Below are 20,518 nucleotides of genomic sequence, written 5' to 3'. Positions count from 1 at the left end.
TGGTCAACATCTTGTTCATTAGGTCTGCATTAACTCTACCAAAATTTATTATTTACAATGATCACTTAAGAGAAATCCCGAAGTTTACTAGGAACTGCCGATACTCAAATCACTTCAAATTTTCACTTCTCTCTTGGAAAAAGTATAAAACTAGCAATTTCTACTGTTACCCCAGGTTAACAAATTATATAAAACACACACAATTTCAAACCTTTGGCTGACAAGTCCATTTTGACTAAACTATCACTTGAGTTCATATTCAATAATAAAATTTTGAACACTCAGGTAGATCAACTAACCGCTATCACCATACCACAACACACAGAAGTTCATCATTTTAAGCTTTATTTTATACATGTGAAATACAGGACCTCTTCTCAAGAGAGGCCACATCTGTAGAGCAGTCACAACAACAGTTTTCATACTCTATTGCATCCCACAGATAGGCTGGGTAAAAGTTACAATTCAAGCACAGGTTTCACATTGCATAAGACACAATTTACACAGCATCTGGGTGTACAAGAAAATCATATTCAATAATTTATAAAGTTGTAGTATTTGATAACATTTTAGCATCTTCATGCAAATCAACTGTTGCTTTGGCTCTTGAAAAGTTGGCATTACTTCCCCCACCCCCAATTTTCTCCTTTCATTCAGCCAAAAAGAAGTTTGCAAAGCCCTTTGGAAAACATCCCCTAAACATTATTGGAAAGAAAGCACTAATTATTATTTAGCATTTAATAGAAGAAATAGAGTTTCCATTGCATCCTTGTCCGCAAAAATATAGGCTAGTAGGTCAAAAACACACACCCAGTTTTGCGCATTTCTATCTTGAAAGCATCATTGCAACCCAGTGTTAAAGTGTTCTTTGCATGAAGATTCCATTTAATGAACCTGGAATTTTATATGCAGAATGAAAAAGGAAGTCTTTAACTTGGACCTAGGTTCAAAACATTTACATTCACAGAATAATTCCCATCTCACCATAACCTTCTGAATTTGGAACTTGTTCAGAAAAAGTGTAAGCAACAAGACTCAGAAACATATCTTACAGATTTATCACTTTCTAGCACAATGCAATACTCTGCAAGACTACACACTTGACAAGACTTCCAAACAACCCAATATATATTTTATTGCCACAATCCACAGGCCTCTCAATTGTGTTTCATGTATATACACCTGCACACAAGTGCTACCCCATTCACCAGGATGGGAAGCTTAGCATCAGCAAAGGGGTAAGTGAGCAGCACTGCATCTTCAAATCATGCAAACTCTGTGCCTCTACACCACATTACTCTATGGCAGTATTTGCACTCAGCAAGGACTTGTGTCCTGATGTTGAGTCAATTCATTCTCACAGCAAAAAACTATTAGGAATGTTGAAGAACACACCTGAATATATATATTTTTTTGCTATGCCACAGTACCTATCCCTAGATAAGTTAGTCAAATATTCAGTCGAAGTCAAATATTCCAAGAGAAGAGTACAGTATCAACAGCAGTTTGCATGAAGTCTTCAATGCCATCACATTTATACAGGCGTTTTTTAAAAATAGCAACCCTAATATTTTCACCTCCCAATTTCAATTCTGCCATTCATACTATTCAAGTCACACTTTGGTTTATATTTGTCTGAATTATTTTTAATAGGAACAAAAAATTAAGTTCTAGGATGAGGAAAGCAGGAAGAAATGTTCAAGTCTACAAGGGATTCAAAGAAACCTCACCAGACACTTTGGTGAAGTTCCTCTCTAGAACAGTCTGCAAAGCTGACATCTACCATATCTAGAAATTCTAAAGGGAAAACCATTCCCCAGAAGGGCCCAGGGTCACTTAGAACTCCAAACAGAGGGATAGTTTTATATTATAGTACTGGATTGCCACTTTATCTCTCTCTCTCTCTCTCTCTCTCTCTCTCTCTCTCTCTCTCTCTCTCTCACACACACACACACACACACACACACACACAAGGGCAAATAATTTGCAATTTTTTTGTAAACTAAAGTTTTAGGGGATTATTTTCCAAGACAATAAACTGTTGGAAGGTTCTAAAGTCAAAGTATTTTCTATCCAAAAGGTCACCATGTTTCTTTTGCAGTTTACTTGCAGAGACATTACACTGAAAAAAACAGTTCAGTTATCACAACCTGCATGTCTGAAAAGTTGATCACGCCTCCTGGCACTGGTCTATAGGCCCCCTATATACATTGTGGGCAAGTTTCACCATATACTATGCCCACGTGGAAACAACAGGGACCTCTGTCATAAATTCAAATGGTTAAGTTAGCATTATCTTTAAAAAAATATATCATTCTATGGTATTGAACTCCCCTTTCCTCAAACTCCTGTCTTGCATGGTCTATTGATTGATATAGAAGCATGGAACAATGGCCCTGAAATGTGAGGCATTTGGGGAGAAATACTGACAATACCTGCTGCCTTCCCAACCATACCTTCTTTTTTCAGAAGACTATGGTACTTCAACTCTTCATGAAAGGAGATGCACTGCAAAAATATAAGAAAGAATGTAACCCACAAATGCATCAAGGTGTCCAGTCAGGGTTTTCGTACAAATACCGCCGCCCCCAAAGCTGTCAAGTCATATTGATCCTTCCAATGTCATGATTACAATGAAGTGATGGGAATACAGGTACCTCTGAAATTGCTCAATAGCCAGAAACAGCAAGTCTGATATTTGAGAGCAGATGACAACTGGAGTTAGCATAGTCCACCTGCATATTCATCCTCCTCCTCATTTCCATGAGAAGCTGCTACAGCTGGTCCACCTGCTTTGCCCTGTGAAGTACTTGGTGACTTCTTTTTGCCTCCTCCTGGGACAGCCAACGAGAGACCAAGCTTGGCATACTGGCAAAAGACAACAAGAAGTTTGCCTTTTAGGGCACATCCCAATGACTTTGCCCTGACTGCCAAAGATATCGTGCAGATAATTTTCCTGGACTTACTTTTCCCATGGAAAACTTTTCATTTTCTAAAGATTCATAGTTTCATAAAATTCATTAACAATGAATGGATACCCCTGTCAAACCATTATTAGGCAAGTTTGGACATTCCAAAGTTGTAATTACTGTAATTAAGGCAATTATCCCTAGGAAGCATGAGAGAGTACAAATATCTTTGCTTGATTTGTTGGGGGGGGGGTAATAAAATAAAACCACAAATACACAGGATAATTAAAATAAAAAATCAAGTCATGAATTCACCTGAACAGCTATGCAAGTCAAATCAAAACCAAAGCTAACATTCTGAATGAATATTCCTAAAAGCAACTGCTACCACATCTCATCATACAGGTGAATCTATTGCCAACTGATTATAGGGAAGAGACCGAAAATGCAAGCCCCTCAGAGTACAAGCCCTTGTAACCGATAATGAGAGTAACACAAAAAAGTTGGATGGCAAATACTAAAAACACAGCACTCTCAATGAATAGTTTTTTGGGCTGTCTGGTACAGGGATTAAATCTTTTAGCAAAAGGACATATAAGCATAAATACAATTATGTCAGTATGCAAATACTGACAAACTGCAAAGTGCCATTTCAAAGTAAAATTGTTCACAATTGTCATGTTACTAATTGAATAAATTACAGAAAGAGAAGTGGGGGGTGGGGATGTACATTTAAATTGCTAGAAGAAACTAGATGCAGCGTAGCCACAAAATATTTGTTTAGCTTGCTGCGCACACAGAACTGTCTGCTGTGTGCTTCAATAAATGATATGGTATCCCTGACAACTATTCATTTGGAGTTTGAGTTCAAGGAGCATTCAGTTGGCCAATGAAATTGGTAGTAACAAAAAACTGAAGAAGATACACCAGGTTTTTCAAGTATTTCAGGGGTACTTGGACAATTTAATGAGCATCTAATTGAGCTTTTATTTTCTTCTATTCAAAAAGGAAGTAAAACAAAATTTTATGAAGTTTTATTCTCATCCTGTTCTTTTGACAGCATGTCTTTTGGATCCTCAACACATTCAGGGGAACACTGCAACCAACGCCAAGTGCCAGAAAGCAAGTTGTATCTAAAACCCCTGCACAGGAACTTCCCTCCTATGCCCCCAAAATTTTGTCTCCAAGAGCCAGGGGACACTTTGGTGCAAGAAGGGAGGTGGTTCAGGGAGTGAAAACCAGCAAAAATTCCCCTCCTATAAGTGCCATTTGAATCTGTACAAAAAGCAGGGTATGAATTTTATACTGCAGTTGTAAAAAACCATTTGCTGTCATTAAACCAGCTTCTCAGTTTAAAAGATACTACAAGTTGTTCTCCTCCAGAAAAGAAATGAAGTCCCCAACTTACATCGTTGTCCATGTACTTAAAGAGGGGGGAATTGCACACATCAGAGACTTGATCTTGATCTTGCTGATCATATCCTTCCAGGAGCTGCTCCAAGGCTGCACTGTCTTCACTTTCCGTGAAGCCGGGAATGCTAACGACATCAACATTTCATTAGTCCATTCGAAAGCTAAGAAGCCAGGCTTTCAAGAAAGATACATGCGAACGAAAGACGGAATCAAGGCTAAGATGATAGCGCAGCTTAACTGCTACAGCAGCAACGAAGACAGAGAATTTCATTTCAGATTTGGACAATAATGAGAACAAATATTAAGAACACTGCCAGTCTTTTATAAGCAGCAAGAAGCATTTCTCCAAAGAGCAAAAGTTCAGAAAATGCTGCCCTCTTTCTTTAACACAGCTGCTCAATCACTGCATATTGAACATAACTGTTGTTTAAATTAAAGACCCATTGAAGAAAGCAAGTGCCTTACCTATAGCTTTCCCTGACACATTTTTCTGCAGCAACATAGTCATTTCTGTGAAGATGAACCAAGACCTGAGCAATAGTTTTCTAAAAGAGAAAACATCACTAATCAATTCCCTAAAAACAACATTATATTTCATTCCTTGTACTTCAACTGACCAATAAAACTATTCATAATGCACAACACAATGAGTAGCGCCTCAACTAGTGCCCCTGCTGGTGAGATCTTCTCCCCTTTGTGCAAGCAGAACGTTCCTTCTGTACGTAGAAGGAGCTCCTGATCGCAAATGCATTAGTTATGGTGCTACCCACAGTAACTAAACAAAATAGATATTTGCATTCTTCTTAGAAGAAAACAGTTGCACAGTTGCTAAAGCGCACTCAAGTCAAAACCACTTTAAGGATGACCTATAAAGCCAAAGGATCTAGCACAGCATATCTCAAGTAGATGGTGTCTAGTGGTACGCTCGGGACCCCCAAAACCTCCACTGCCTGGCAGTGAGACCAGTCATGTAACAAGCAGTGGTAGGAGGCTTGACGGGCAGCCCAATCCTGAGCAGTCTGGAGTGCACGGCTGCAGCGGCACCGAGAACAGCTGCCACTGCATCTTGCATACCTCAGCCTGCCATGGGGGGCGCCTTAGGAGAAGAGAACTTTTGTCCCCTTCTCCCGGGTAAGGGAAGCAGCCCCGCAATGGGACTACTCACTTTACCGCCGAACAAAAGGTCGGCAGTAAAGTAAAAGCGTTAATGTAGGGCGCCGAGCCCTACACAAACGGACAGGATCCGGTGGAGCTGAGCTCCACCAGACCCACCTCCTGCCTCCCCGCTCCCTCCCCCTGGCATGTCTCCCACCCACCCTCTCTTCACCCTCCCCACATCTTCCCCTTCCCCGGAACATCTCCTCCCTGCCCCCGCTTATCATGCCACGGCTCGCCAGTCCATGCCGTGAGACCACCGAGCAGTGGAGTACAGGCTAGCACGGGCACTGGCCTGGCAGTAAGCCTCGCAGACATGCCTTATGGCACGTTTGGACAGTGTGCTCCGGCGGGAAGCCGGAGCCCCAAGCTCAGGATTGGGCTCTAAGTGAGCAGAGCTCCAGCATGCATTTTTGGCACACGCAGAAAAGCCCTCCCATTCGCCCTGAGATTCATACTGGTGTTTGTTGCATTGCATGTGGCCTCCCAGTCCAGGAGTAATTGGTGATGACATCACTGCCAGTTACTTCAGGTGGTACTTCCAATAGGTGGACCATGCAAAGTGGGGGACAAAACATTGAGTAATGCGGATCAAGCACATATGCCTGTTCTGAAAGTGCTGAATAGCAAAAACCTAATAGGTTTTCTAAACCTAGATTTTTCACAAGATTTGAAATATACAGAAACAAAAAGAAATTCTCCAAATTTTCACTACTTATGAGGACTTCATATTTGCAGACAATCTGCTTTGCCTGCCAAGCTACTTGTGCCTCACTGTCACTACAACCATACCTGGTAGCAGGAACATAATTTTTTTTAAGCCACATCATACTTTCAGCTGCAGACTAGCTTGCTTAACATCAAGTGACTTTATCACAGCACAGATAGGGTGGTATCCAGAGGCAACTTCTGCTAGCTAGCAGCAGTGTTCTCAAGTGAATGGATGAAGTTTTCTTACAAAGTTATCACACAAGGAAGTTCCCTCTGCTCCAGAGCTATTCCTCCCCCAGCGAGAGATATCATGCAGCAAATTGCACTAACTCTTAAGCAACTTCTGCCATAAGCTGAAATGTTCTTCCACTAGTGGCTGTGCAACACTGTGGAACATCATCACTGCTCCACCTCCTTCTGCTAGCACCATTGTGAGCAATAGGCATTGCTTGTGGCCAAAAACGGTCACTGAGGCAAATGAAAGTTACATCTGAAACCCTGATAGCGCCGAGCAACAGGTTCTGCTACCTTCACTTAAGGTAATTCAGTGACTGAGGGCTGGTACATAAGATATTTTAGTGAACTAGGACAGGGGTGCCCTAACGCTGGCCCTGGGGCCACTTGCGGCCCTCGAGGACTCCCAATCCACCCTGTCGAGAGCCCCCAGTGTCAAATGAACTCTGGCCCTCTGGATACTTGCTGGAGCCTGCGCTGGCCTAACACAACTGCTCTCAGCATGATAGCCAACTGTTCAACCTCTTGTGTGAGCTGTGGGACAAGGGCTCCCTTCACTGCTTGCCCTTTCATGTCTGTGATACAGTAATGGCATGACCATGACCACAGTGTTATTGGTCTGTTAAGTAGTTTTGTAATCTCTACTTCGCTTTAGGGCCTATGAAGGACCACTTTACAGAACTTCTCCTGTCTCCTAGGCCAATCACAAGCACTTCTAGTTCACTGGCCCAACACAACTCAGGCAGTCAGAAATGAATGTTCCCAATTTTTTCTTATATATCCTATGATCTCAAAGGCCTCAGCACTCCATGAGAAAGCAGGGTAAAATTCCCAGGCAAAAAAACCAAATGTTGAATATAAGTTCTTATGCACCTCCACTTGACTAGCCAACCGTCCCAATTAGGTGAGCGTACTAGTCTGCAGGGCAAACAGCCCTACATTAGGTGCCACCACTCCTTTTAACAGTCAGTCCTTCAGTCAAGGAGAAAAGTCCTACAGGTTAATTCCCCAGTCCTCCCTAAACTCCAGGGACACAAGCCTCAAGGCTCTGGTTCACTTCAAGATAGAGTCAGATTCAAACCAGTCATTTTACTTGTTCTTCACAGCTTATAAATTTAAATACATATAAAATATAAATAAAAGATAAACAGAACAAAAAAAAAATCCCATGTGACTTAATTTTAAAGCTTCTACTACTTACCACTGTAGAGATTTGCACATATTTCAATACAAAATACCCAAAAGGGATCACCAACAGAGACATAATTTTTTCCAGGCAGGAATCAATTTAATGTTGTTCAATTAGAAATTTACCTATATTAGAATCAGTCAAAAGAAAACTGATTTTTTCCAGATGTAAGAAAGAAAAGGAGGGACACCCACAGTTTATACCTTGTAACAAGTTGGATAGTTTTCAATGTCTTTGTAAATACTCTTTTCCTTCTGAAGAGACACTGTAGCTTCATCTAGCCTGCAAGACAGAAACATACTGGCAAATCATACCAGTTCAAAGAAAGGACTCTTCAATCAGCAAAAAGCAAATGCCCCCTTTCCATCATTTCAACAGTAGTCCAAAAGTCATAAGCTCCTTGTGTGCAGCAAACCCATACTGTGAATTCATAGATAAAGGCACCAGTCCAAAGAGCACACTGAAATGAACATTCCATTTGAGAATACTTTTAAAAACAATATTTTGAAGATCTTAAAATGTTTACCGGAAGGGTTTGTGTATTTTGGCAGTAATAATGATGGGACCACAAGACAACAATGCCCATAATATTTGTGCAACCACACACACAAATCAGTTATAATAGATGCAATTTCACTTTCTCAAATTTCATTTGAGAAACCAATTTCCTCAACACCACAGGAGCTTTAGGGATGAATATCGTCACACTCACTTGCCATAATTTAGTATCTACTTCTTAAGCAAACCACATCAGTTAGTAACACCTCTGAAAGGCTGTATTGGAATTGCAGAAGATCTGGTGAAGAGGTAGATGTGGTGTCAGCAGTGGCCCCTTTAAGGGTAAGGCCTGGGCAGCCAGCAGAGTGTGCTGCACAGCTGCAGCCACTTGAAGGCAATAGGGCCCTCAGGGATATAAGGAGCACCAGAGGCAGGAAGGGTTTGTGGGTTGTAGAAGGAGTGCAGGTTGGAGAGGAGACTGATTGAATTGGTTTATTGACTTTGGAATCTGACCTCAAACTGTGACTTGGCTTATTGACTTTGGACTTTGCCCTGGATACTCTGACTTTGTGACTAACAGACTGCTGGAGACACTGGAGTTTGGTGTGTGGCTGCTGTGCCCAAGACCTGCTGAGGACCAAGGGTCTGCTGTAGTGGCGGGAGGCTGCTGGCAGGAGAGAGGACCTCTGCAGGAACAGGCAAGCTACCCTGGAGGTGGGGTCCAGCAGGACTGCAGGGCAGAACCAGGATCATTTGTTGGGGGAAAGAAGGGGAGCTAATCTGCTTAAAGTGGGCATAATTCTCCAGGCAGAGCTTGGCCTTGGAATCTGGCAAAACAAAGGCATTTTTTTAAAGGAATTACATTAAGATGCACACCTACGACCTCTGACCAAGAGCCTTGAAGCTTTTCCATACATTTCAACAGCTTGTCGCAAACGTTCTTCATTCTACATGGAAAAAAGAAAGCAAAGCATACGCTTTATTGCAATAAAAACTTTTATTTGAATTACTCTATAGATAACAGGAAGTAGGCCAGGTTGAGATGTACGCTGTTTTCCTGATGCTCCCAGATTTTAATTGCTTTTAAATGTAAGGTTCTCCCAAGCTTATCCTTTACTATACGCATCTCTAACACGGCTGCACAATCCAAGCAATCATGTAAGTTTGACTAGAATATGAGATGTTGCAGCATCCAAAATGGAACATGCATTCTGAAATCTCTTGAAAAATATATCGAGAGTTGAAGAAAGAGAGACTGCTAACTGGCTTGTCATATGAATTCTGAGTTTAGGTTTTGTCACTGCACCATATCAAGTGAATGGAGTGAACTCATGCGTGGGAGGATGAATCATGTAAGGCAGTGGTTCTCAAACTGGTGAGTCATAACCCACCAGCATGAGAATGAGTGCCTCTGCCACTTTAAGGGGCAGGGGGAAGGCACTGACACAATTAGCAGGATCATGTTGCTGCCAGGGTCACAGAGGCTTTTTTTTAAACTTAACCCTGTCCACAGCAGCCTCCTGGGAGTGCAAGCAGCCCAACACAGCTCTCTGCAGGCCCCCCCCCCCCCCCCACACACACACACACGTCAAAGTAATAAAAGAAATGCTATTGAGACCCATTTCCTGGTCACAACTGCAAAACCAGAAGTGGGTGGCAATCACAATTTTTAAATATTTTGAGGAGTGGGGGGCCCTGCAGAGGGCTCCACAGAGCTCCTCACACCTCCAGGAGGCTGCTGTGGGAAGGGCAAGTTTTTAAAAAGCCCCTGCAACCCCAACAGCAACACAATCCTGCGGATCACATCGCTACGTTCCCCCTGCCAAGACTTACCTGCAGTCTCAAACTCCCTGTGAGTTTGGGAACCACTAATGTAAAGATAACAGCAAGCACACTAGTCAGTCCACATTAGTGACAAGACAAAGACTAAAGGTAGAAAGATATTAAACAGGTATATACCCAGATATTGCTCCACCTCAGATCTGTCACTCTTTAACAACATGGCTTAATTATTTCTGTTCACATATTAGCTCCTGCCATTTGCAATCAGACTTGTTTTCTTAGGAAACACACTTTATGATTTTTGAGGACTTACTTCAAACACTGATGCTGTCTGTTGATAGAGTTGTATAGCTTTGTCTGGATTTATGTTCTCTATTACCCTGAAATAAAACAGCAACTATTATTTAGCTTGTTAATTTATACAAACACAAACTAATCAATGAGAGGAATCAAGCTTCTCTACGAGATAAGAAATCAACACTTTGGGAAACATTACCACTGCAGACTTACTTCCCAGCCCTATCTAGTGCAATAGCTGCTGTGTCAGGGGTTCCATTCTCCAAATACATCATGCTGGCTTTCTGAATCAGTTCCACTGCTTCATGATGTTTTTGCATCTCCTACAGTAGAAAAGGAGGTTTGTCAAGAAGAACAAATTGATAAAATACTTTCACCTAATGTTATCACATTTTGCATTTTAGACTATTAAAGGGCCTCCATCTTCAAAAACCAGTGGGCGATGTTTAACGAATGGAAGCATTAAAAAAGAGTGAAGAATTCCAGGAGGACAGATCATTTTGCCACATCCTCTACAAAAGGCAACTAACAATAGGCAGTTTCATACATAGACCATTTAGCTCACAACTTGATGAACAACAACCGAATGTTTGCACTTAACTGCATTTAAAAGTGCTATGCTGAAGGAAAAATATATGTGCTACTTGATCTATGATAGTTAATTCACACATTCAATTCATCATGGGATAAACATGAACACGTTAATGAATTGAAAAAGGAAGGTGAAGCTCCGTTTATGTAATGGGTTCCTTTTCCAAAACAAGATGTGGTGATGGCACCAGGCCTAGATGCCTTTAAAGCAGGATTTCAAAGTTTTATGAAGGAAAAGTTCATCTCAGGTTACAAGCCATGGTGACTATAAAATCTATAAAACCTCTGGGTTTTAGAAGTCATCTCTGAATGCTAGGATGGAAGTGGCAACTTCCTTGCCACTTCCCAAATTCAAGGACATGGCAACAGGATACAGATATGTTGTCCTGAGTGCTCTCAGGGACATCTGGTAGGTCACTGTGAAATACAGGAAGCTGGACTAGATGGGCACTTAGCCTATTCCAGCAAAGCTCTTCTTATGCTTTTATTGCATTGAAGCCTATTAAGTACCATTGAGCAATCTTAATCAAATGAAAGTATTTTGGCTTTAATAATGTAGGAATCAGGCTGAGTGCAATTAGTAAATGGAGAATGCGGCAGATGTCAATTAGCAAAATGTAATTCAAAGAAGCTTCTAAAGATGGAAATTATGCAAACCCACTGCAGATTCTTAACTATCAGCAATATTCAACATAGACTTAAACACACCTAAGCGCACTCAAATAATTAGATTTAAAGCACACTTATTATGACTAACACATCCCCAGTGCTTATCATTCTAAAATGCAATCAAAGGTCAACTGCTCTTAAGCATGGCTGAAGTGGGAGAATGAGGTCCTTTTCCATCAAGCTGTCTGGTCTAACTTCCATCTGAATGCTCCCCTCTTATATTTTCGCAATGGCCAATCACTCTGTACGCACCGATAGAAAAAGAGGCAGATCTTGCTTTGGCACTGATTCACCCTAGCTATCCCAGTTGATTATATTTCCCTTTTGTTCACCTTTTCTTCCTCCCTAATGTGTGACATCTTTCTTCAGATTATAAGCCTGAGAGCAGGGTCTATGTTATTTCTAATTTTTGTACAACAGCTAATAAATGTAGGTGCTTCATTAATAATACGCAGAACAATAAACAATCTTGTGTTTAGTTTTAGATGAAAGAAACGTTCAATACCTTTAGCATCATACCAGCTTGTTCATATGCCCTGAAAAGAGAAAACAAGTCAGTTTTTGAGCTTTTTCACATACACAGCCAAAGAACGGGCGTACAAGTGAGATGCACTTTTGTTTTTTGCTCCATATACGAACTATTATTAATTATTATTATTAACAGTATTTATATACTGCTTTTCAACTAAAAGTTCACAAAGCGGTTTATAGAGAAAAATCAAATAACTAAATGGCTCCCTGTCCCAAAAGGGCTCACAATCTAAAAAGATGCAAATGAATACCAGCAGACAGCCACTAGAACAGACAGTGCTGGGGTGAGGTGGGCCAGTTACTCTCCCCTGCTAAAAAAGGAGCACCCACTTGAACTAGAGATCTCATACATTCCCCTTCCAATTCAGAATTGTTTGGGCAGCTCGTTATCTGCCCACAGGGAACAGCTGTGAGCTTCACTTTTAGATAAAACCTGCAGAGGCATGGCTCACATGGACACCTGCTTTTCTGCCTCATTTTGTAAACTACTCTTGCAGGTAGGGGCAGGTTGAAAGTGCTCAGTTTTCTAGCAGTGTCAAAGAGCATCCCCCCATATCCCCCTCCCAAAACATACTTATTGTTTGTTAACTGCTTTAAAAGTATTCATTTATTCAAGAAGCTTTGCTCATTCTGAAGTGATTTTGCTTCTCTCAGTAATCTCAGCATGTAGCCAAATCCAATTGGCTATGAAGCAATTACGACATCACCAGTGTTACCACATGACCACCACTGTTACCAATCACTTAAGCATGTCCTCATTTCCCCTCACACAAAGAAGCACTTGCATACATAGCATATACATGTACCAACTTAAATCCTAAATCAGCACTTAATTAAAAAAATGAAACAAATTTGCTTTTGCTGATAGCTGATCAATGAAAAAAATATTAGGCTAAAGTGCAAAATTAAATTGAGATCAACTGAACCTAGTTCCAGGAAACCTGCCTGGAAACACAATGTAAGTTTAGGATGATCACCTACAGCACAATCCTATACATGTCAACTCAGAAGTAAGTTCCACTAAATTAAAGGGGACTTACTCCCAGGTACAGTGTATGGGATTGCAGTCCAAGGAATAGAATGTCTTACAATGTCTGTTCCTTTATGGACATGCAAGAAGAACAAACATAGGATATAGGCAATTTTATAGGATAATGTAGTGGTTCCCAAACTGTGGGTCTGTGGCCCACCAGTGGGATCCAACCCAATTTTTTGTGGGTCATGAAACTGACAATGAGTCTAGAGTAGACTATGATGAGACTAGACAATTAGATTAGATGCATCAAGGTTAAACTTGGAGGAGCACTATGGCCAAACAGGTAGAGCCTATTTATCCATGTTAGTTCCGTTCTGTGACTTGGTGCAATTAACAAAAAATTGTGCTAAATTCCATAGAGTTACGCAAATACACTGCAGCCTGACACTTGGGACTGGAAGGAAACTAAGGCAGCTGTTCTCAATCCCCTCCCCCCTGTACTCAGCCCTCAGCCCTTCCCATTGCCAGCTGTCTCAGCTTCTTTCACAGGTGGGATGCTGAGCTTTTAAGAGTCCAGCCCTATGCGTTTCTACTCAGAAGTAAGTCCCATTCTAGTCAATGGGGCTTACTCCCAGGAAAGTGGAGAGGATTGTAGCCTAAATCTCATGCTTTGCTTGCTGGGAAGGCTTGCTTGTGTCGGTGATTGCTTGCACCATGGGGGGGAGGAGGAATTTGGCAAACACTCCCTGGGTTTTTTAAAGCAATCCCCTCTACTACTAGCACCCCTGCCCCTCTGTGTGTTAGTGTGTGTGTGTGAGTGAGAGAGAGAGAGCACTCCACCTCACTGCATGTGTTCAGGCTACAGAGGTTTTCTGCCCCCCCCTTCCCCTCTTCAGCCTCAGGGGCTCCAGGAGTCTTACTGTTCAGCAAGGGGAACCTCTTGTTCAGCAAGGGGAACCTTACTTACAGCAAGGGGAACCTCTTCCAGGGTTCCAGGGCTATTTCCCTGCCTGGGTGAGGCAGAGCCTTTTTGCAGTGTTTTGGGCTGCCTGGAAACTGAGGGAGACACCAGCACAGGGCAAAGGAGGCAAAGGTGTGTGTGACTTTCAATTCCCCCACCCCACTGAGATAAATCCCTGGATAAAAAATCCATGGATAAATAGGTTGCACCTGTAGCCCTTATAGCCAGGGAGGCTTGAGTGGTTGGTAAAGCTTTTTTCTTTAGGTAGATTCCAATGCTAAAAAGTTTGGGAACCTCTGGGATAATGAGTTATTTGATCTACAAAAAGATCCAAATACCTAAAACATCTTGGCTTAACAGGGAACTATACCACTTTCCAGGTGTTCAAGATCAATCTTTCACATCCTTTGATTATATTTTGAAGAAGTCAGCTGGATCTTTCCCTATACAAGGAGCAGGTTACTTTCCATTTCACCACAGCCAATATGTGCTACAATTTCACATATACTGAGAAGTTTGGAAAATTATGATGGCATTAATACTTACTTTGCTGCATGGAACAGACTGGATATAAACAGTTTAAAGTTAAGAATACAAACCAAATAAAAACTTCCAAGAGGTTTTTACAGAGAGTTCATACTCAAGCCACTCGGAGCTCTCTAAAGCGAGGAAAGGTGGGGTATAAATCTTTTAAATAATCAGTTGAACAAGTTAATTGCCATACATGAAATACAACAAATACCTTAGGAACAAAGTTAAAACAAGAAACAAAATTGGCTACCTGGATTTTTTTTTTTTTACATGAAAGTTGACAGAAGTATAGAATATAGTTTACTAGCATGTTTCTCTCTTCCATAGGCTACAATTCAGAAAACATAACCACTACTTATGCTTTTGGCTTTCAAAGAGTAGTCCCTTCTGCAGCCTGAGAAGCTATCTGAAGCTCAGGGGACATTCAAGAAGAGTTTGTGATGTGAAATGGGGAAAGGGGCTAGGGGAAGGGCCTGCTGCTCAAAAAGGTCCAAAGGCCCATTGCACATTTCTGTCACAAGAAACACTTGTAATGATGGCCACAAGCCATTCAAGAAAAGTTTGAGCTTTACACAAATTCCAGGCACTTGGATCCTTCCAATAAAACATCCAACAGACAGATGTCTGGCAGGCCTGCAGCAATACAGGCCAGCCTGATGGATAGCTGGGCAGTTGGATGCATTAGAAAAGGACCAAACTGCATAAAATTTACATGGCTTAATAATCTGACAGATCAGAGCTTGAACAGTGGAACTTTATGTGAATACTGCACCACTCACCCAGAGCATGCATACCTACATTGTTGAAGTCACTTTAGAACCATCCCGAGAAAGCTCAAACACATTCATTATACATTTGGAATAGAAATATCAGTTAAACAACAATTTTTAAATCTCTTGGGAAGCAAAAATTAATAAAAAGATACGCTTTATTGTTTTCATGGGAAACCGCTTCTCTTAAATATGCTTCTTTTGCCTGATCAAATTGTTTGGCGTTTTTAAAAGCAACAGCTGCAATGAAACAAAAAAGGAAACATTTAAAAAGTGTGTTCTTTGATGTGCACACACTTAACAATATTTGTTTTTATCACCTTACTGCACCTTAGAAATTACATTCATGAAGAAGTTTTAAACAACATCTTGACTCAAGCAAAGTGATTTTGAGCAAAGTGATTTTCTTCCAGATTCCCCCCAAATTTTATATGATCTTTCATAAATCAAATGCAACAGATTTCTTTCAAGATTGAGAAAAATGCCTTGTTTATTATTTACATGAATCCTGCTTTCTAGACAAATAAGATACATCTTTGGACAACACCATCAAAGGCCTTCACAGCTCTTGAGATGTGTACTTTGGTCTAAGACTCAACACCAAGACTTCCAGGCACTAGGTGACATCATGCAATTTGTCTACACTACTTTCAAAAATAACCTCCACCATTGTCAATATAATGGCAGCTGTATTTTTCATTAGCAGCATCCATAAGGAATAAATGCAACCAGAGATCCAGAAATGCTTTACAGTTGTCATGTTTCTGACAGTATCATTTCTCATTAACTCATTAAGGGCACAATCCTGGAAACCACTGACATAAGGGGTTAGGATTGAGCCCTAACTTGCACCACCTCTAAAAACCTTCTGCACATTTGCACAGATCCCTTAGATGGGATCTGCCAGTTTCCACTCACTGTTTTTGTTCAGATGAGTACCAAGTAGTATTAGGTAATAACTGTCTTTAGAATGCAAGTTTTTCCTTTTGCATTGAATATCTAAACCTGCTTCAGCAAAGTAGCACCACAAACTAGGGAACAACATACTGACAATGAGATTGCTTACCTGCTGTTCTAGTCTCCCATTTCCTCCTTCCTTCTTGTTTCCCAGATTTTTTTAATTGGGGGTGGGTGGGTGGGGAATATAGCACTTTGGTAGTTGCTAGTTTCTGGCCAGGAACAACACAAGCTGTCTGGACAGATGAGTTGGGCAGGCCAGTGAGTGCAGCATTCAGCTGTTCACCTAGGGACACTGTCATTAAAATATATTTCTCAGAATGCTAGCCTCTTTTCAGTGTTTAAAAACTGGATGCACAACTCAATACTTATTTTTCTTACATTTAAGATAACTCTATGCAAAAACTAAAGATTAGGAGAACAGTCTGTGTTGACACAGTGACATCTGCATCCTGTGCTTGACCATGTTCTGCTCAATTGCCTACATGCAGTGCACTATTTGCCCCAATATAATACACATAAGATTGCAATGACATTTGGATCTGTTGTGGCATAAAGGCTTTTAATATGCTGTGAATATCCAAACCAATTCTGTTCCACACAACTTTGTGCATCTAAATAACATGTGTACTCTTTGCGAGAACATGACACGGTGAAGCAGAAGATGTTCAGTCCATTAGTCCACAAACTGCTTTAACTTGAAATAAATTTCATGCATCATACATACATGTACCTAAAAATGCACTTGTATGCTTACTGTACATACCTGCCTTTGAATACTCAGTAGCTGCACTATCATAATCTGGTTTCCATTTTAAAAATCCAGTTTTCAAACTGAAATGCAAAACAAACAAAGCAGCAACAAATAGGTTACATCACACAGATGAAATGGCAACTTTAGTTGCTGCCTTTAAGCATGTCTGTCTCTATCCGACAACCTATTCCCTAACTTTGTTCAATGTGCCAGATGGCTGGCCTTGGTATCATATCCTGCAGAGCTTTTTTTTTTCCCTAACTCTCTACAAAGGAAAATCATGATAGTCTCTAGCATTGGCTGTGTTAAGAATGCCATATTTTATCCTCATTGATTTCACCAGGCACAGAATATGCTTCCAATCTGAAACCTCAAAATCTCAATTTTAAAACTATCTCAGGTAGTAGTAATCACTGCCTGAACATGAGGCCCACCAATCTCTTATCAGACAGCTTCCATATTTGAAAAATAAAAATGCAATCGTCATGCAAAACTAATGAAATCCACAAACGGGATGTTAGAATTCTGCGGAACAGACCTAATGCATGGAATATCGTGGGAATGCTGTTTGAAAAAGGAGTATGCTGAGAACTGCAAAGCGCAGCTGCACAGTCAAGACCCACAGCCTTTTGCCTCTTGCCTAGAGCAGCATTTCTCAACATTTATCCCCTGCTGAACCATTCTGCAAGGTCCACCTATTGGAAGTACCACTGGAAGTAACTGCTGATGACATCCATCATCACCAGTTACTCCTGGGTTGGGGGAGCAGATGCAATGTGACAAACACCAGTAAGAGGCTCAGGGTGGACTGGAGGGCTTTTCAGAGCACATGAAAAACAGGCTCAGGAGCTCTGACCCCTGAGCCAAGCCTTCTACCTATGTTTGTGGTGGCATGTCACTAGTGTCGCTGTTGGGTGGCACATGTTCGGAGGTCTCATAAGTACCTCCAGACACCACTTCAAGTACCACTAATGGTACCTGTACCACAGGGGCGTGTGGTGGGTGGAGAGGCAGGTGAGGCAGAGTCTCCCCAGCGTAATCCTTTGACAAGCGCTGCCACCACGCTATGCGCTCTGTGTGTGGGTTGTGGGTGCCCCCGGCGGTGGTGGCACTTGTCAAAAGACTACGCTGGGGAGGCTCTGGCTCACCTGCCTCCCCATCCACCACACGCCCCTGCGGTACCACTGGCTGAGAAACACTGACCTAGAGCAGTAGTGGGACACTGGGGGCTCCAGTGGCAATACTGTACAAGGCAGCCTAAGGATGCTCTGGGGCGGCCCCGCCTCCTGCTGCAAGATGCCTGCCCAGAGTCACGCCCCCTCATTCTCCGCTCTGGCACCACTCTCTGGGGTACCAAACATTCCAGTCGAATCTGGCCACGCCCCTCCAGGCCACGCCTAGCCCGCGCGGGAATGCTGGGACTTGTAGTTCTGGATGGTGGCTGGCGTGGAAGGACGCGAAGCTTCCCAGGCTCGCCGCACAACAGCGGCAGGACAGGGCCCAGATGCGTCACTGCGCAACCCCAAGCGGCGGGGCCTGAGGGAGGACCCTGCCGCCCCCCTCCGCAGTGCATAGGCCTGGTCTGAGAGGCTTCAGCCCTCACCCCAGGCCTCCTCCCCCCCCGGCCCTCTCCCTCATACCCGCCCCGCCCCGCCCCGCCCCCCGCCTCACTATTTCTCCGCTTTGGCGATGTGCTCCAAGCCTTCGTTGATCTTCTGTGCAGCCATCTCGCCTGACAGGGCTCGTACTGACACCAGCCGCTGACGTCATCGGTACGGCGAGCGCCGTGCCCAAACTTGTGCGACAGGCGGAGCCCGGCTTCACAAGCAGGGACGGCCGCCCATCAACTGCGCATGCGCAAAAGGAGGGCGCCTCGTGCAAGGGCTAAAGATGCAATGGGGCTTCCTCCCAAGGACGCGTGCATTGCATTGTCGCCTCAGAGCCCACTCCTCTGCCTTTCTACTCTGAAGTAAGCCCCAATGGAGTCAGTGGGGCTTACTCCCAGGAAAGTGTGGCTAGGGTTGCAGCCTCAGAACCCAATCCTAAACTCACACTTTCCTGGGAGTAAGTCTCATTACACACAAAGGCACTTACTTCTGAGTAGACATGCATAGGATTGGACTGTGAATGAGGAAAGGGCAGCCACATCTAGAGCAGCGGTTCCCAAAGGTTTTGGCACTGAGACTCACTTTTTAAAATGACACTCTTTCGGGACCCACCTTGGTTTACCAGACTTTTTTTATAAAGGTGATCTAAGAAGAAATCATATTTTTTTTTTATGTAGTTATCTATTTATAAGTAATAATAAGCAGAAGAAGGTCTCTCAGACATTTATCAGCTTACATTTACACAAGCATGCAAACTACAGGAGCTGAGCCCTTTGCAGGGTAATTAACAGCAAATTAACAGGTAATTAACAGTCTTGCCAAAGTGACAAGCAAGTCTGTTTCTTACTTCTATTATTATGTGTTGGAAACCAGAGTCAAAGTGTTGCTAAAAATCAATGCAAATAACAATAAGTCTTATCTGGAGTTTAAGCATAATTCCTAAGAAGTCAATGAACGTTCAATAGGTATTAATATTAATATTAGTGTAAGCAGAAAAAGGGATAAGCAAAAATTTCCCTTTGATCTAGAACAAGGCCATCCAACTTATGGTAGCTGTGGGCTGTGTGACACTGGTGTGACCCCCTCCCCCTTAGCTGGGCAGACCTGAAAGTAATTGGTGGTGATGTGATGACATCACGGTCAATTACTTCTGTGTTCTGAGCTGCTGAAGCCATTCAGCAGGCTCAGTCAAAGGAGGTGGAGGCGGCGGTATGTGCAGTGCGGCTTTTCAGTCTCCTTGCTGAGCTGTTCTGGCTTCTCCTTCTCCAAAACTGAAAAGCTGCGGGGGGGGGGGGGGAGAGACTGCTACAGGGCTTTTGGGGGCCACAAAAAGGGGCCTTGTGGGCCACATGCAGCCCACCGACTGCTTGTTGGACCACCCTAATCTAGATATTAATAATATACTATAACTTGTATGCAGAGATACCAAATCAGTATTTTCTCGTGCTCTAGATCCTCTGCTGTGCGTAGATCCTCTGCTGGTTTATACTTGTATATCCCCTTCTATCTGGGGCAAATCACACATCTCCAGACAACAAGGGCTTTATTATACAAGCTTTGAAAACAGAATTGGTTCCATTCACGTTTAACAAATGTAATCTAGCACTAGAGGGCAGTATTTGAACATGTATAGTACATTTCCAACTGAAAACCGAATTCACTTAAAGAAAGATGCACAGTATCAAGATCTAATCCTCAGAACATTATTGTTTGTGCTTTAAAAAAAGTTACACCAAAATGATGGAATCAGACAGTCCCCCAGAAGAATGCAAAATCTTATTTATCATTCTTATCTGATTTGTGGAATATATTGCAGGCATTACAAAATACAACACAAAACTTTGTTAGGGAACAGTCAAAGGAGGAATTTTGTATTGGTTGTTAACTATCACATAGATACAACATTATCATTTAAAGATGTATAGCTATAGTCATCCAACTATACAACCCCATACATGTTTGATATAACATGTTCAGTTTATC

General features: G+C 42.2%; 1 protein-coding gene across 1 annotated transcript; it reads right to left on the bottom strand.

The window, feature by feature from the left end:
- Positions 1-328: 328 nt before the first annotated feature.
- Positions 329-18,694, bottom strand: NAPG (NSF attachment protein gamma). The gene is made up of 12 exons (XM_066623903.1): positions 18,600-18,694; positions 16,941-17,008; positions 15,373-15,457; positions 14,463-14,480; positions 11,954-11,984; positions 10,402-10,511; positions 10,205-10,271; positions 8,986-9,056; positions 7,815-7,893; positions 4,788-4,867; positions 4,318-4,447; positions 329-2,868 (listed from the first exon to the last, which is right to left on the bottom strand). The coding sequence occupies exons 1-12, from the start codon at positions 18,653-18,655 to the stop codon at positions 2,722-2,724; spliced, it is 942 nt and encodes a 313-aa protein (XP_066480000.1). The 5' UTR covers positions 18,656-18,694; the 3' UTR covers positions 329-2,721.
- Between the last annotated feature and the right edge of the window lie 1,824 nt (positions 18,695-20,518).

This window comes from Tiliqua scincoides, chromosome 4 (genome assembly GCF_035046505.1).
Source record: "Tiliqua scincoides isolate rTilSci1 chromosome 4, rTilSci1.hap2, whole genome shotgun sequence".
NCBI lineage: Eukaryota > Metazoa > Chordata > Lepidosauria > Squamata > Scincidae > Tiliqua > Tiliqua scincoides.
Note: the sequence above shows the minus strand (reverse complement) of the source record. Positions and strands in the feature narration are given on the sequence as shown.